General features: G+C 35.7%; 4 protein-coding genes across 5 annotated transcripts; 2 read left to right on the forward strand and 2 right to left on the reverse strand.

The window, feature by feature from the left end:
* Positions 1–85: 85 nt before the first annotated feature.
* LOC105215513 (uncharacterized) lies at positions 86–1555 on the reverse strand. Of its 2 annotated transcripts, none has more exons than XM_011189461.3 (3): positions 860–1555; positions 703–808; positions 86–643 (listed from the first exon to the last, which is right to left on the reverse strand). In XM_011189461.3, exons 1-3 carry the CDS (start codon positions 1264–1266, stop codon positions 263–265), a joined length of 894 nt encoding a protein of 297 aa, XP_011187763.2. In that variant the 5' UTR covers positions 1267–1555; the 3' UTR covers positions 86–262. The 2 variants fall into 2 exon arrangements, with proteins under 2 accessions (XP_011187763.2, XP_011187764.2); XM_011189462.3 differs by having other exon boundaries at positions 703–793; positions 860–1546.
* Positions 1556–1835: 280 nt separating this feature from the next.
* LOC105215514 (LSM12 homolog A) lies at positions 1836–4219 on the forward strand. Its single transcript, XM_011189463.3, has 5 exons — positions 1836–2667; positions 3389–3522; positions 3589–3705; positions 3800–3931; positions 3998–4219. Exons 1-5 carry the CDS (start codon positions 2547–2549, stop codon positions 4163–4165), a joined length of 672 nt encoding a protein of 223 aa, XP_011187765.1. The 5' UTR covers positions 1836–2546; the 3' UTR covers positions 4166–4219.
* Positions 4220–4541: 322 nt separating this feature from the next.
* On the forward strand, positions 4542–6293 carry LOC105215515 (pleiotropic regulator 1). The gene is made up of 3 exons (XM_011189464.3): positions 4542–4794; positions 4851–5209; positions 5274–6293. Exons 1-3 carry the CDS (start codon positions 4682–4684, stop codon positions 6212–6214), a joined length of 1413 nt encoding a protein of 470 aa, XP_011187766.2. The 5' UTR covers positions 4542–4681; the 3' UTR covers positions 6215–6293.
* Positions 6294–8004: 1711 nt separating this feature from the next.
* On the reverse strand, positions 8005–15711 carry LOC105215516 (ubiquitin carboxyl-terminal hydrolase 7). Its single transcript, XM_011189465.3, has 4 exons — positions 14947–15711; positions 13451–14769; positions 11592–12992; positions 8005–11212 (listed from the first exon to the last, which is right to left on the reverse strand). Exons 2-4 carry the CDS (start codon positions 14633–14635, stop codon positions 10466–10468), a joined length of 3333 nt encoding a protein of 1110 aa, XP_011187767.1. The 5' UTR covers positions 14636–14769; positions 14947–15711; the 3' UTR covers positions 8005–10465.
* Positions 15712–15937: the final 226 nt, after the last annotated feature.

The following is a 15937-nucleotide window of genomic DNA, read 5'->3' on the forward strand; positions in this document are numbered from 1 at the left end:
AATAAAGATAAGTTTAAAATTTGACTATGCAACTTTGTGATTATTAAATCGTTGTTAAACAAACGAATAAATATTTTATATATTGTGCGATATTTAAAAAAAAAAAAGTAATAAAAATTTATTAATACCATTTAGATAAAAAAAAATGTTATGCGATAAGTAACGTGTAAAAATGTCAATTGCAGGAAATTAAACATAATTTGTTATAAACATTAATGCGTTGTCTTTAAAGCTACAAGTATTGCGTTTACGAACGTTTTACTCATGTGTCATTACTTTTAGCATCGGGTATTTCGCCAGTTGCTGACGAAACCTGCGTCGTCACTTTCTTACTTTTGGCACTTGCCATGGCCGCCGCTTTCTTTGCACGCATAGCTTTTATCTGTTCTAAATTCATGCGCTGTTGTACATTCAAATTAGTCACTTGATTCAGCACAGATTCGCTTGTCAGCTGCCAATCTCGCTCCAATGTTTCAGGATCCACATCCTTACCATCTAAACGCATTTGCATGTCGGAGTAAAAATCACAAAATAAGATTGGCTCCTCCGATATCGACAAAGTACGAGTACTACAATATTGTCCACGTTTTAAATAATTATCATTCGTTGCTTTCTCATCTAGATGTCGCACTGCAAGCGGCACCTTTGGATAAAGGGTTTATTAGATTTTCGTGTAAAACACATAAACATGTCATGTCAAACCTGCTGTTGTATCAGTTTTTCATGATGTTGTGTAATTTTTGTTTTCAACTTCCTAAACTCTTTCAATTCGTCCTTTACGAACTCCAAGTAGCTACGTATATAAATTCTATATTTATGAGTTGTGTACAGTTTGTTATTCCAATATAAATGTACTTACCTATACATTTTTGCCGTTTGCTTGGTGAGCGCTTCCAACGAATTGATCAAATTTTGCATTGGTTGTGTTTGTGCGCCCAAATGTGGCTGCAGACGTTCTGCCTGCAAAACCAAATCCTCACTGAATTGTTTTGAATAACGCAAGTGCTCTGCAATTAATTCGCGTTGTCGTCTTAATTTCAGATAGGATTGCTCCACATAATCATTGTGTTGTATTTGATCGAGAAAGGCTACAAGATTATGTGGTTCGCGCAATAGAAATGGTGAGTCAACTTTTTGTGTAATACGACCATCCTCTTGTAGTATCCAATGATTAATAGTGACTGCTGATATATGTAAACTTTGTAAAAGCAAAAGTTGCACTTGGAAAAGTGCTACCACTGATCTTCCAAGCATTAATGTTGGCATAGTGTTTAAGATAAGTTTATCCACTAAATATAAGCAACTTGTTAGGGCGTGGTAATCAGTTATTAACAATTAAAACAATTGCCAACTCGAAGTAAAGAAAAGCCGTTTCAAATATACGCGACACATCTACATTTGACTGCTACCACTTATTTCCTTTGAATTTAATTTATTCGTCAGCTAGGTAATTACAGATAACAAACTAATTTTTTGATAACGCGTAGGAGAGTTTGTTGCTCGCAGTCAACCGGCAGCATTTTTGTTTACATTTAGACATGTTGCAGGGTTGCAACACTATTTTTTTAAATATAATTTATAGCACAAAATATTGTTGAATATATTCGTAAAACACTTGATTTTAATTTAAAAAAAATATTAATATTAATAAGCTTGCATTATTTAATAATATTTAATTTCATTCTATAATTATTTTCAAATATATTAATGCAATTATTTTTTAAAAAGTTACCCTAAAATAAAACGATTGCTGTCATTTTGACGTTTATTTTCGCTCTCATTCGCCACGCGCCATTATGCGGGTGTATGCGTGTGGATGAATATCGCGAACATAGTGAAACTTGGATTGTGTTTTTTCAATTTGTCACCTCCTTCCTTTCGCTCCGCTCGTTTTTTAGAGCTTTAACCAAAAAATTTTTGGATAACGTCTGCATACGCCGTTTATTATTATTTTTCACTGTGTGAAAAAAACGTAATTACTTTCGCATATATTACTGCAAATTGCATTTAACATTGCAATTACCCGAGTTGCGCATGGTACATATGTGAACAATTAAATAAATGAAAGGCAAAGCAAGAACCCAGAAAGTTACTACATAAGTAAATAGGGGAAAAGTGATCGAACAGCGGCAGCAGCAATAGTGTCAGTAAAAGTATATAATAATAGTTATAAAAAAAAATCGTGAAAAGATTTACAGCCACAGTTAACACCTTCAACACAATTGTTGTGAATTGTTGCTTAATTGTTATTCGAAAGCAAGTGTGGAAAAATCGCAAACTCCAAACGAAAACAAAATAAATACACTTCCGCAAATCAACGTATGCACGGAGCGCTAGCAAAGAGCAATAAAAGAGACACGACCGCATTTTGTTGCATTGGGTAAACGCTTTTACGGATTGTTTATAATTGTGTTAGCTTACAATTCGAAACTGAACGATCAACATCACCGCCATTAATTTGATTAGCGTTAAAATAATCAAATAAAAGTAAAGTTCACTTAAATTCGCGCTCGCATTGCTAAGTTGTGTGGCGGCTTTCATTAAAAATGGCTGCGGTAAATGATTGCTTCACGATTGGATCATCTGTGCTGTGCACGACCTGTTTCAACGAGGAGGTGGAAGGCGAAGTGCTAGCATTTGATCACAACACAAAAATGCTAATTTTAAGTATCCTTTTCAAAAAAAAAAACAAAAAAAAAAACCATAAACATATCATAAAACTACGTCACAGAGCTACTAATTTGTGTATTGAAGTTAACATATGTTTGGTATTATTTTTAGATTAAATTAAGGGGACCTTAGGAGGTATCTTATAAGTTGTTTCACATAAATTATCGCATCACTATCTACTATATATATTATCTAAAATAAGTTGCTAATCCTAAGAGGCAGTGGAGGTTTTGAAAATGGCTCCATTGACTCATATCCATATACAAGCGAATTTGCGGTAAACTGGAGAAAGCTGCAATACGAGTACGCTGCTGAGGTCAATCATCCGTATTGACTTTTAAGTAAATGAACACTAATTTATTATTGTTGTGGTAGTGGTAAATATGTTAATAGTTGAAAATATAAACAGGTGTACAATTCTAGGTCTGAGCGCGAAAGGTAAATAAAATTAAAATTAGTTTTTCAATATTTGAATTATGATGAAACAAAAAACACTTGCGCGGTGTAGGTCAAGTAATAGAAGCGAGTGTAACAATTAATAATAGATGAGCCAGAACCAGAGCCAAACTGAATGGATAGGTAGTAAAGGAACTAAAGTTGCACGTACTTGTTTGTGTTGTTGAATATTTTAAAATTGTGTTATATTGTTTTATTATTCCTTGGTAGTGTTGCAAAACCACCATACGGTTTTCCTCAATTGCTTATATTATTTAAATAGAATGTCGTTCGAAAAACTCAGAGCAACTGAATGATGTTTACGTGCTCAACTTGTCGCTATGTAGCAACGTTAAAGTGATTAAGGAGTGCAATGGCAACTTCGTTGAGGATCCACAAAAGTTGAATTTGGAACAGGTACTATCAAAAAAATTAATTATGGATAATTAATATGTCAATAATTATATAATTGATTTATTGCAGATAAAAATTCGACTTCGCAATACAGTTCAGCAACGCCAAACGTATCTTAAGTCAAGAAACGCGGATGTTAGTCTAGAGGCGCAGGAATTATATAGAACAATTGCAAAACAGTTTAAGGTAAATTAGAAAATTTTCATTTGAAAGAAATCTCTACAATATATTGTATACAATTTAAACGAAAAATTTTTTTCTATTTAAAATGCGTTTTTAGTCGAACGAAGTGTCCTGGCAAGGTCCCAACATTCAAATATTCAATGAAGTCACCGTTTCGCCACCGTATCGAGTGGAAAATGTCATTTCAACTTCAAACAACAAGTCTTTATGCACTTACATAAAGAAAATGGTGAGTATTATGCAACAATCTTAGAAAAAAAATCATTTGATTTGTTCGTATTTTCTTTCATTTAAGATCGAGAAATTTTTCGAGGGTTCATCCCAGGAGAATAGCTCAGCTGCTGCGGGTACATCTTCAGCATCTTCGTCCACATCGTCGTCGTTGTCATCATCAGCACCTTCGGCTTCAGTAGGTACATCGTCGAGTAATGCGGCTTCAGCATCACCTGTGCCAGCCAATTAATAGAAAAGACCACAAAAATCGTTTAAAAAAATATATATATTTAAAAAAATCAAATGTTGTTGTTTTCACTATAGCCAATAGTTTTGTGATATACTGCTTATGTTTATGAAACAATAGTTACATAAATTTTTCAAGAATTTATAAACATTTCGCATAAATGGTAAAACAAATATCAGAATTGCTTGATGTCTCAGAGGATTTGGCATTTTTTAGGGAAATCATATTTTAAGCTATAAAATATTTTTTTGTTCAATTTGTTTTAAATTTTACAACATTTAATACTTTTGTTGTTTAATTTTAATAAACAAATGATAAAATTTCAAGTCACAACACACGGGTTAAAACTGTCAGCGTATAAGAAAAATACAACCCTGTGTGGATCTGTTTTTACTTCATGTTTTGTTTCTGTTTATTAGTTTATCCGTGCATTAATTGAAACAGGCGCTTTTATAATTTAACGAAAATATATAAAATTTCAACACGTTTCACATTTAATAATCTTTATAAAACAAAAACATGGAAGACGTGCAGCGCCACAGCGTACATACGCTAATATTTCGTTCATTAAAACGTACACACGACATGTTCGTATCAAATCAGAGCTCTTTGCCCGAGATTGACGAAAAACTGTAAGTAAAGTAAACTCGCTTTTATATTCAAGTTGTTTATGAATTAAATATTTCAGTTTAAACATACGGAAATCCATTAAAGCTAAAGACACCTATGGGCTGGTGTTTGATCGCGTCTCCAAAGTAGCTGAAGCAAAAAAATTAGCTGCTTCTGCACCTGGTGGCGCACTAGAAGGACCTGAACGTCCACTTGCCATCACAGATGGTAGCTTAGTTGGAGAGCAAAATAATGCAACAACAGAGAAAAGTTTATCCGGTAGCGTGGAACAGGGCAATGGTAACACATCGCTTGTGGCCGCATCAGGTGCGCGCACTGGCACAACCGGCAGTAATGTACAACTCATACCAAAGAAGGCTCCTACTATACCGAAACCAACATGGCACGCGCCATGGAAATTGTCACGCGTTATTTCTGGTAATTAACAAATGTCAACGAATATTAACAAAATGTGTAACAATTGAATATTACTTTTTCGTAGGTCACTTGGGCTGGGTGCGCTGTATAGCTGTAGAACCTGGCAATGAATGGTTTGCAACGGGTGCTGGTGATCGTGTTATAAAAATTTGGGATTTAGCCAGTGGTAAATTGAAACTCTCACTCACTGGCCATGTGAGCACAGTGCGCGGTTTAGCGGTGAGTGCAAAACATCCCTACCTATTCAGTTGTGGTGAAGATCGTCAAGTCAAATGCTGGGATCTCGAATATAATAAGGTCATACGACATTATCACGGTCACTTATCGGCTGTGTATTCGATGGCGCTACATCCAACAATCGATGTGTTAGCCACATGTGGGCGTGACTCCACTGCACGCATTTGGGATATGCGTACAAAGGCGAACATACACACACTCACGGGCCACACAAACACCGTTGCCAGTGTGGTTGCACAAGCTACTAATCCGCAAATCATAACTGGCTCACACGATTCCACAGTGCGTTTATGGGATTTGGCTGCCGGCAAAAGTGTTTGCACATTGACGAACCACAAGAAGTCTGTGCGCAGTATCGTGCTACATCCAACGCTTTACATGTTCGCATCTGCTTCACCGGACAATATCAAACAGTGGCGCTGTCCCGAGGGTAATTTTGTGCAAAATATTTCCGGACACAATGCCATTGTTAATTGCATGGCAGTAAATGCGGACGGTGTGTTGGTTTCCGGTGGTGACAACGGCACAATGTTCTTCTGGGACTGGCGTACGGGCTACAATTTTCAACGTTTCCAAGCGCCTGTGCAGCCGGGTTCGATGGACAGTGAAGCCGGTATATTTGCAATGTGCTTTGATCAGTCCGGTTCACGTTTGATCACGGCTGAGGCAGATAAAACGATCAAAATCTATAAGGAAGACAATGAGGCGAGTGAAGAGACGCATCCGGTTAACTGGCGACCGGAGATACTGAAACGCAGAAAATTCTAAATAAACTCTGCTCACCACCATATTGTGTATTTGTAGTTTTGAAATAAAAATCCATTTTATATTTAGCAAAATGACAGCAGTTGCACGTGTGTGAATTTGTTGTTGTATTTAAAACCGTTTGGAAAATGAAAGAAATTGGTGTAAAATTTTGCGGATTTAGTTATTTTTCATAAATTCCAAAATACAGAAAATAGAAACTATTTTGTTCTTGATCTGTCCAAAAGTGTTATAGGTTATGTTTAAGAGGATTCATACAAGTTGACAGCGGGCAACACAAAATCAATATATAAAAAACACTACGCGTATAATGATGAGAATTAAAAAAAAACTTTGAACTTTAAGCTCTCGAAACAAGATAGGACAAATAAAATCAGCCGTACCAATTTCATCTATCAAGAATTACTCTTAATTATGGGTAGAATTTGGTTAGAAGCATTTTAAAATACAATTGAACTTCCTTAATTCGAATCACCATAATCCACAAAAAAACTTCCGAGTTAGAGATAAACTTCCGAGTTACGGAAGATAATTTGTTTGAAATTTGCCTTCAATTGCCAATTCAAGAGTTCGAGTTATGGAGATCTTCGAGTTATAGAAGTTCGAAATATGAAAGTTCAACTGTATTTAATGAATTTTTTATTTGTAGTCCGTCGTTTTCGTATTCAATAGTGTTTATTTATTCATGTTTTAAACATAAACTTAGTACAAGTAAAACATAGGTAATTATTATTTATTTCCTTAAAACCGTTTAGTTTGATTAGTTTCATTATACATAATTAAAAAAACAGCACTATGTGAACATTATTATTATTTTTTATTGAAATTGCAACATGCAGATTTTTAACAAACGAAACCATCCATCCAACCGATGGTAACTGATTGTATGGGAAATATAAATATGATAACGAAGGAACTGAAGAAATAAAAATATATATATTTTTTTTTGCGCCAACACGATTTACAATAAAGTTGCCGTTAATATTTGGTGGCCAAAAATGTGAGGATTGTAAAAAAAAAATTGATTTTTTTTTAATATAACCTAAAAAGTCACATTTATTCCCCCGCAGAAAATGTATAGGTGTACATAATACCGAAGATATGTGTATAGAACTATGATGAGATATTTAAAAAGCTAAAGTATTATAAATGGGAACTCTCTATCAAAACATGTTAAAAAGAGAATAAAACAAGCAAGGAAATGCTAAGTTCGGGTGCAACCGAACATTTTATACTTTTGTAATTATTGACATAGTTTTATTAAGATAACACACGGATATGCGGTATAAAACCCAGCGGAAGTTTGATAATCCGAATATAAGGTATGACCCGATTTTAACCATTTTTAGTACAGAGACACTATTAGAAGAAAAAGATTCCCTCTGAATTAAATTAAAATATCTGAGAGATTTAGCGTTTTTTTGGTGAAAAATTATTCTTCGACATTTAGTTCTTCATGTACGATAAACAGGATCTTGAAAAGTTTTGGTTCGATCTCGAGAATTTTTCCACAAGTGATGTCACAGTTCAAATACAGTTTACACAAAATAAAATTGTATTGCGCCATCTTCATTGGTTCTTTATGATATATAATAAGAAGTGAAAGAATCAGATGGAATTCAAAAATGAGTTATATGGGAAGTAGGCGTGGTTGTGAACCGATTTCTCAAATTTTTCAACCGTGGCATTAGGGTGTCAAGAAAATATTATGAACCGAATTTCATTGAAATCGGTCGAGTATTTCTGAGATATGGCTTGTGACCCATAAGTAGGCGACGCCACGAACATTTAAAAAAAAAAAATCTGAGTGCAGCTTCCTTTCGCAATTTCTTCTGCAAAATTTAGTGTTTCTGACGTTTTTTGTTAGTTAGTTAACGCACTTTTAGTAATTTTCAACATAACCTTTGTATGGCAGGTGGGCGTGGTTATAATACGATGTCACCTATTTGTATGTTGTATAATAGGATACGTAAGGGAAAAGACTGCAGAATGTCTGATTTATATAGCTTTAATAGTTAACGAGATATGTACAAAAAACTTATTAGGGGGCGGGGCCGTTATGTGAACAAAGCTATAAAACTCTTTTAAAAAATTTGTTGCGAAAGTATAACAAAGTTAAGCGCATACAATGATTAAACTCATTCTCAATGAAAATACCTACCTCTGCTTATGTTGAAATTATTTTTTTTTTAACAAACCGAGTTGAAGATACGCTTAAAAAATTAACAGCATTGCGATAAGTTGAGTGTATTCAGTTTTCTTTTTTTTTTTTTAGAAAAAAAAATGCATAGATTAAAACAAATTAATTTTGATTATACATATGTATTAATAAAAAAAATTAACAATAATCAACGGAATACTCGGTGCATACAAATAGCGCTGCTTACAATTAGTTACACAACCGCCCTCAGATCATAAAAAGGGCTCATATAAAGCCTGCCTTTAGCTCACCATACCAAATAGACGACGTACCGTTTGCACACCAACCGTACTCCCCCCCCCCAACAGTGGCAATCAAACGCACAAACACTAAGCAGCATACAGCATGTACATATGTGTTTGTGTTAGTGAAGTAAAGAAATCTCTTTTCTAACGGTATGTGCGACATGGAAGTTATTAAAATCCTTTTGACGTCAAAGTAAAATATCGTATGTATATATGCATGTGTGTGTGCGAGTGTATGTGAATGTTTCACGCTTTTTTTTTTTTTGCTGTTACATGCTAGTTTAGCTAAAAATCATTATTATCGCTTCATTTTTTTTTGTTTTGTTAGATTCAATTTATGTATAACTCTATTTTTTTCTCTTTAATATAATATATATAAGTGTGTGTGTGTTTCTTTATGTATATGTATGTATGTATATTTCAAATTATTCTACTTGCATTCAATGCGTTTCCATGTTGGATGTTGTTGTTGTTGGTTTTTTGTGTTGCTGCTGCCTACATTTATAGCGAGCGACTTGGCATGCATTGCGTTGCTTAAGGATGTTGCTGCGGTAAGTGTGAAAATTGCTTTCAAAACCGAAATCAGGTTAGAGGTATACAAACAGTTGTCGCTCCTGAAATGTCACCTAACTAACAGTTAGAATTTACATATGTGCGCGTTATACGCCAACAAAATGTAAAATCTAGCGCGCTCCAATATCGTACGTTCTACGTCGATACCACCATATCAGCCACCATCAGCAAATGTCGCAGCCAACGCCACCAGCACCAAGTCGATTTCTGCATTTTGGGCACTCTGCGGCACTCGCATAACAAAATTTCGCGTAAATTAAAATTTTCAATTTTCTTTTACAATCGTACGCCTAAGTTGGTTGCTTTTGTGTTTTTGTTTTTTTAAATATACATATACATATTCATATATATGCATATATATATATTTATATTAAAGTAGTACATTTTTAATTTAATATTATTTTATTTTAGTTTAATTTTAAAGTTCGGTTTATTTGTTTTTGTTTTTGTTTCTGTTAAGGTGTGTTCTGTATTTCCATTTGTTTTATTACTCATACGTTATCAAGTTTCTGTTGTATTCTCTGTACGTGTGTGTATGTGGGTGTGTTGAAATTTTGCAGGCGAAGCTCTTTTTAAACACATTCGAAACTATAAAAGCAAACAACAATTCACAAACACTCTACACTGCTTTGTTGGTTTTTCTTTTTTTTTTTGCCTTGTTTGCGTTTAAAATTGTTGTTGGTTGGTTAGTTGGCTGATTGACAAATTGGTTGGTTGTTTGGTCGGTCGGTCGGATGGTTGTTACTTGCTTGCTTCACTTTGTTAGCTGCACATATTCGGTCGGTGTTGTTGCAATTGCGGTTGCAGCTATTGTAATTAGTATGTTCGTGTTGTTGTTGTTGTTTCGGCGTATATGCAGCATGTAAACATAAGAACAAGACATACATTAGCAACTTTTGTTTTTTTGTTATGGTTTTCTATTTGTTTTTATCGTTTATCGTGCTATAATTTAAACTCGTCGCTCTTTCTCTATCTCTCTCTCTTTAGCCATAAAGCCCCATTTTAAAATTATTCTGCTATAATACCCTCTTTTTTTGTTTTTTTTTATGTTTTTGCTTCTCTCCGCATATTTTCTCCTTCAAATCGGCAGTTCGCAAATGCTCGGTTATTACATTTTGTTGTTGTTGTTGTTGGTTTTGCACGCACACATTATCGATCCCACAATGAGTTTCAGCTTCTTGTTATGTTTTTGTTTTTGTTTTGTTTTTGTTGTTTTTACGCCAATTACATTCTAATTTAATTGTAAATCTTAATCGCTTTCTCGGAGAAATTTAAGGATGTTCGCTTTCTGGATTTATTTATGTGATCGAGTCCAAAGTAAGGCAAATGTGCATTAGTCCAAGTGCGATAGATCTCCATATCGACCGGTGTATTGTCGTTAACCTCGTTCGGATGCCCCATCGAGATGACGGCAAATTTGAAATTCTCCCACTCCTTGTCGGGCACATTCAGACGCTTTTGTATGCGTTGTTTGAGCGCACCATATGGTTCGTTATGTTTCGCTTTAATCAAGAATGGCACACCAAAGGAATTATATATCTCTTTGCTATAATGTGCCACGGGCACGAGTATCTCATTCTCGGCCAGCTGCATATCTTCGGCAGGCACTTCCTCAATTCGGAAAATCTTCTGCGCACTTTGTGTCGTCAGCGTTTCGTTGGGCTTTTGTAGCGCTTCCAGCGGCATATCCTCCTTGTAGATGGTGGAGATTTTGTGATTGGCCACTTTAAGCAATCGCAATTTCTTACGACTATTCTCAGCGAATTGTATCTTTTTGGCAGCCTCATCCAATAGACCTTTGACATTCTCATTCTTATTCGGATACAATACGAGCTCTTTCTCCTCCTTCAGATCGTTGGAGACCCAAATGCATTTGAATTGTTTCTTATTGTCGAGTTCGTGGATGCTGAGTGACAGTCTTTGATAGAAGAGCTTTTTGGTAGCGCTCTGCTTGCAGTAGGCGACTAGATCCTTAACAGTTCCCTGGAATTAAAATTGATTTATTTAATTCATTTTTATTAAAAATTCATAAATAAAATAAAATAAAATATATAAATAAAAAAAAAAATTAAAAAAAAATAAGAAAAAATAAAAAAAAAAACAAAAAAAACATAAAAAATTGCTGACATTAAAAAAATTAAGTTAAAATAATAAAATATAAAAAAATTAAAAAAACAAAAATAAAAAAATATAAAAAAATAAAAAAAAAACATAAAAAATTGCTGACATTAAAAAAAAATTTAGTTAAACTAAATAATTTTAAAGCGTTATCCTGTTAATTGTCGCCAAAATATTAAGTAATTGTTCCCCCGTAAAAAGAAATAGCTGTAATTCTGCAGAAATTTTGTATTGTTGGACTCACCTTGAAGGTGTATGGTACGGCATTGCCAGGTGTCTCTTTGTAACTGCTGACACACATAAAGAACTGCAATTTGTTCGGATCGGTATTGAGTCGCTCAGCGACCGCTTTTGCCATTTGATCGTAATTGTAGCGATTTGAGAGCTCTAGCACGATTTCCGGTTCATTGGGATTGCATTTATCACAGAATGTGATTTCCACTCTATACACCAAGTCCAGGAAGTAATCTTCGACAGTAGGCAAATCTAGTTTGATGTCAATATGCTCCTTTTCGAATATTAATATATTGCCCTGCAGATTGTCCGAATGCAGGTAAAGCACATTCTCTAGTGGTTCATTGATATTGGTAATTTTCTTGTCGTGACATTCATCGAACACCGTCAATTCGGTATCCGGCTCAAAGCCCAATTGTGTATTCACCTCCGTGACGATTTCGCTTAAACGTCGACTTAGTGGCTGTTGTGAGCAGCCAATATAATTTAAGCGCTTATTACATGCGTCATAATACTTAAAGAATAGCAGCACTTCTTGTTTGGGATCGAACGGTGGCAACGGGCGGCCAGGTACAAGTGGTGACGCCAACTCTAGGAAGATCACCCATGGTTTCTGTGCGGTGGCGATTTGCTCAATTGGACGCAATCCCTCTCGTTGGAAATCAAAGTATAGAAATTTTTGCGTTTGTGCCGCAAACATAATCCAGACGCGCATACGATCCTTGGGCACACCGAATGACTTCACGAACGCATCCATCATTTCTTCGACGGTTTGCGTCTGCTTTAGCTTGAAGAGGCGTTGATGCACCTTATCCAAATCGAAGAGTCGTCGCTTTTGTTGTGCCTCAAAGTATTCCTCTAGGATAACATGTATGGATACATATAAGTTTGCCTCGCTACGCTCCTTACGACGTGCCATTTCGATACGTTTCTCCAATTCGAGACGTTCAACTAATTCACTGGGTATTTCCTTTTCGGGTATATCGCTGAGTACACGTTCTAATTCGGATTTTCGTATGTAGACTAACATATAAGCATTACTGCATTTAGCATGGAACGATATTTCATCATCGTTGCCACCGTAATTATGTTCAATGGCTTCGCCGCGTCCACAACTGGAGACGACATCATCGTCGAATTTGAACCATTTACCGTCCGCTTTCGGATTGATGAATACCACATAGTGGCCACCATGATTATCGCCCGAATGCACAAGCACGGCATGCAAAACATACTCGGCAGGTGTCTTCTCCTTCTCGGCCAGATATTCGTCCAAGTTGATACGTTCGTAGAACTCAAAACGATCGTTATATTTGATGGAACTGTCTGTTATGGGATCATATTGGAAACGCATTAAATGCAAATGCAACACGGGCGGAAAAGCCGTGAAGATAACTCCCTTGCTTGCCTCCTAAATTGATGAAAGAAAAAGACGGTGGAGAAATTCGGTACAATTTACAACAAAATAAACCATATTTCTAAGAACACTAATTAAAGAGCTACTAGTAAAATTATGAAAGTAAAAGATGAAATAAAGCCTACATGCATAGAATTTAACCAAATTTGAATGATGAAATCATTTTAAAATTTTTATTATACATATACATAAACACTTACTTATAGCGACTTTACTTCACATAGATGTAGCATTAACAAATCAAACTCTGTGGATATTAATTATACTAAATACATTATTCACCTATAATTAAACGTTTTTATTTACTCTCCTTATTATAAAATTATTTATTTTTAAATAAAATAAAAAAATCCCTAATTTTTAGAGTGTACTCTTTTTTTGCCCGCCACTGTATATTCTTCCGTTAATTGCATATCATAAAACTATTTAGTTATTTAGCAAATTAAACTCACCTGGAGACCATGCACTCCCGCATCGTATTTATTATCACCCTCAAGTGTCTCAGATGCTATGTAATCCTTGAAAGAATCGTAGATATTCTTCTTATCTTTTATGTTCAACTGAATATCGTAGAAAGTTTCGTAACGTGTACTGTTATAATCAACATTCTTGCATTTGATATACGAAGACATTTTTCCCTCAAACAAACCCGGTATGGTGCCTTCCAAACATGTACCCTTCATTTTTGATTCTAATTTATCGAGTAACACTCGTAGAAATTCCTGTACATCATGTTGCATAAACGAGTCGAGCGTTTCCCAACCGAATGACTTGGTAAGCTTCTTAGTGCCTACGGGGCGGTCGCCGAATTGTAGATCATGAAAAACACGTTGCAGTGATAAACCCACCGACTTGGTGCTATCATCCGCTTCTGTTGGTATTTTATAAACAGCACGACGCAATTGATTCGTAAAATATAATGTTTGAAGCAACGAATTCATATAGCATGTTGCTCCCTGATTTTTAAGTCCCACATAACCGGTATGTTTTTTGGAATCCCAAAGTACACCGTGCGGTGCATCGGCCACTACATGCACCTCCAATGTGATAGCGCCATTGTGTACGTAACACTTTTCGGGCTCCTGTAATTCGGACCACGTAATAAAATTTGAATAACCATAGTCGTTCTCTTTGGAGTAAAAAAGATGCTTGATACGCGCACGAGTAAATGGTGGTGCATCCGGTTTGTGACATTTCAGTCGTAATTCAGCGATGGCATTACAAGACCATGTAGGTGATTCATTTTCACCATTACATTGTAGGAAGAAACCTAGCGCACGATCATTGGGTATTACCATAATTTTCCATGGCAACATGCGTACATATACGGGTGGTGAGAGATGTTGTTGCTTCAGTTGCGCTATATTCTCGACCGTATATGAAAATGTAGCTTCAGAACGAAACTGATCGTCCTTGGGATCGTCGACGGACGTCATCTCCTGTTCGTTGGCGTATGGCGAAGTGGTGTCGGCTAGTAATTGCTGCGGCGGACCGTTGCCGTTCTCGTTGGGCAGCTGTTCGGCTGGCAAATGCAGCTTATTCAATGGTTGCTGTTGCTGATTAGGCAGGTCGCTTGTGATTATTTCGACCTCTTGTGTGTCCATTGCCTCTATCGATTGGTCAGGCTCGATTTCCATTTTCTCGTCACAATTACGCTTTAAATTCAATTTTACAGCGCCCCGCAACCGCACTTTTTTTCTTTTACACACTTCGTCGTCGCTGTGCTATGATGAGTCTTTGGCTACAACGCGACCTTTTACAAAATCTTTCACTAAGAATCGGAAATGAACAAATAAAAAAATCACTCGTCAATACGTCAGACATGAAAGTGAACGTGAAAAAAATATTATTTATTTTTCAATTTTCCAATCATTCTCACACTGAGCAGATGATGAAGGGAAATGAAAATTCGTAAAATGTGATTCTCTTGTGTCCCTTATATTCTTACCTGTCAAAATTATGTCTTATTTTTGCCCCTTTCAGTTCTGCTCTGCTTCTTTCTTTTTGCTTTCCTTCCACTTTGGCACTTGAGCAGGCGGTCGCTAACACCCCGCACAAACTGTTCTTTTTTCTACTGTCTTTACCTTTCCTCTTTACTGCTTTGGAATCAACTTCTGTTTCAGATGTTTTCACACGATTCACTATCTTTTGAAGCTTTTATTTACTCCAGCCGTTCTTCCGCTTTTTTTTTTTGGTATTTTGCTTCTTTATTGTTTTCAATTGTGCACACTTTTAAATTCTTATAAGCAAATGCTTTTTTCACCTTCTATATATCTTTACAACTGCTAATGCTGTGCTGCTTTGATGAAGAAGATAAAATTCCGAATCAAAGGCAATGGCAAAATAAGGGGAACACACAATACAATTAAACGAAGACAACGGCAGACGAGGTATCGTTGAGGTTGTGTGGTAAATCAGAATGAGTGGACAATGCAAATTTGCCAAATTCCTCTTGTGGACTTTGTCGACTGCTTTCACACAAGCGTTTCTTTGTTTTTGTGCAACGAAATTTATGATTTTTCTTTCGAAAGATGATAACCAAAGTGCGAGGCACACTTTTCACTTGTTTTCACACTTATTTGCAGGTATTTTCCTCAAATTAACGCCTTAAGAAGATTTACATCTTTTTCCAAGTCGCACTGCCGCTACTGTTGCTACTTTTCAATTGTCAAATTACGCAGTGTTGTGTTTCAACAGTACTATGACGAAATGGGAGCACACTGGGGTGCACTATATGGTGTTAAATGTTTGATGTCGAAAGTTTAATTTTTTATTACCAAGAAGATATAGCAATTAGAACTCTAATAATCACTTGAATTTGTTCCGATCACTCAAACTAGTTTATTCTAATTGGACAAATAGCTGGGTTTGACAACTGTTTATCGTTCTATTTCTGACATATCACATAATGTAGGCGCAGTGCGGCCAAGTTAATAAAT

The sequence above is a fragment of the Zeugodacus cucurbitae genome, chromosome 5 (assembly GCF_028554725.1).
Source record: "Zeugodacus cucurbitae isolate PBARC_wt_2022May chromosome 5, idZeuCucr1.2, whole genome shotgun sequence".
NCBI lineage: Eukaryota > Metazoa > Arthropoda > Insecta > Diptera > Tephritidae > Zeugodacus > Zeugodacus cucurbitae.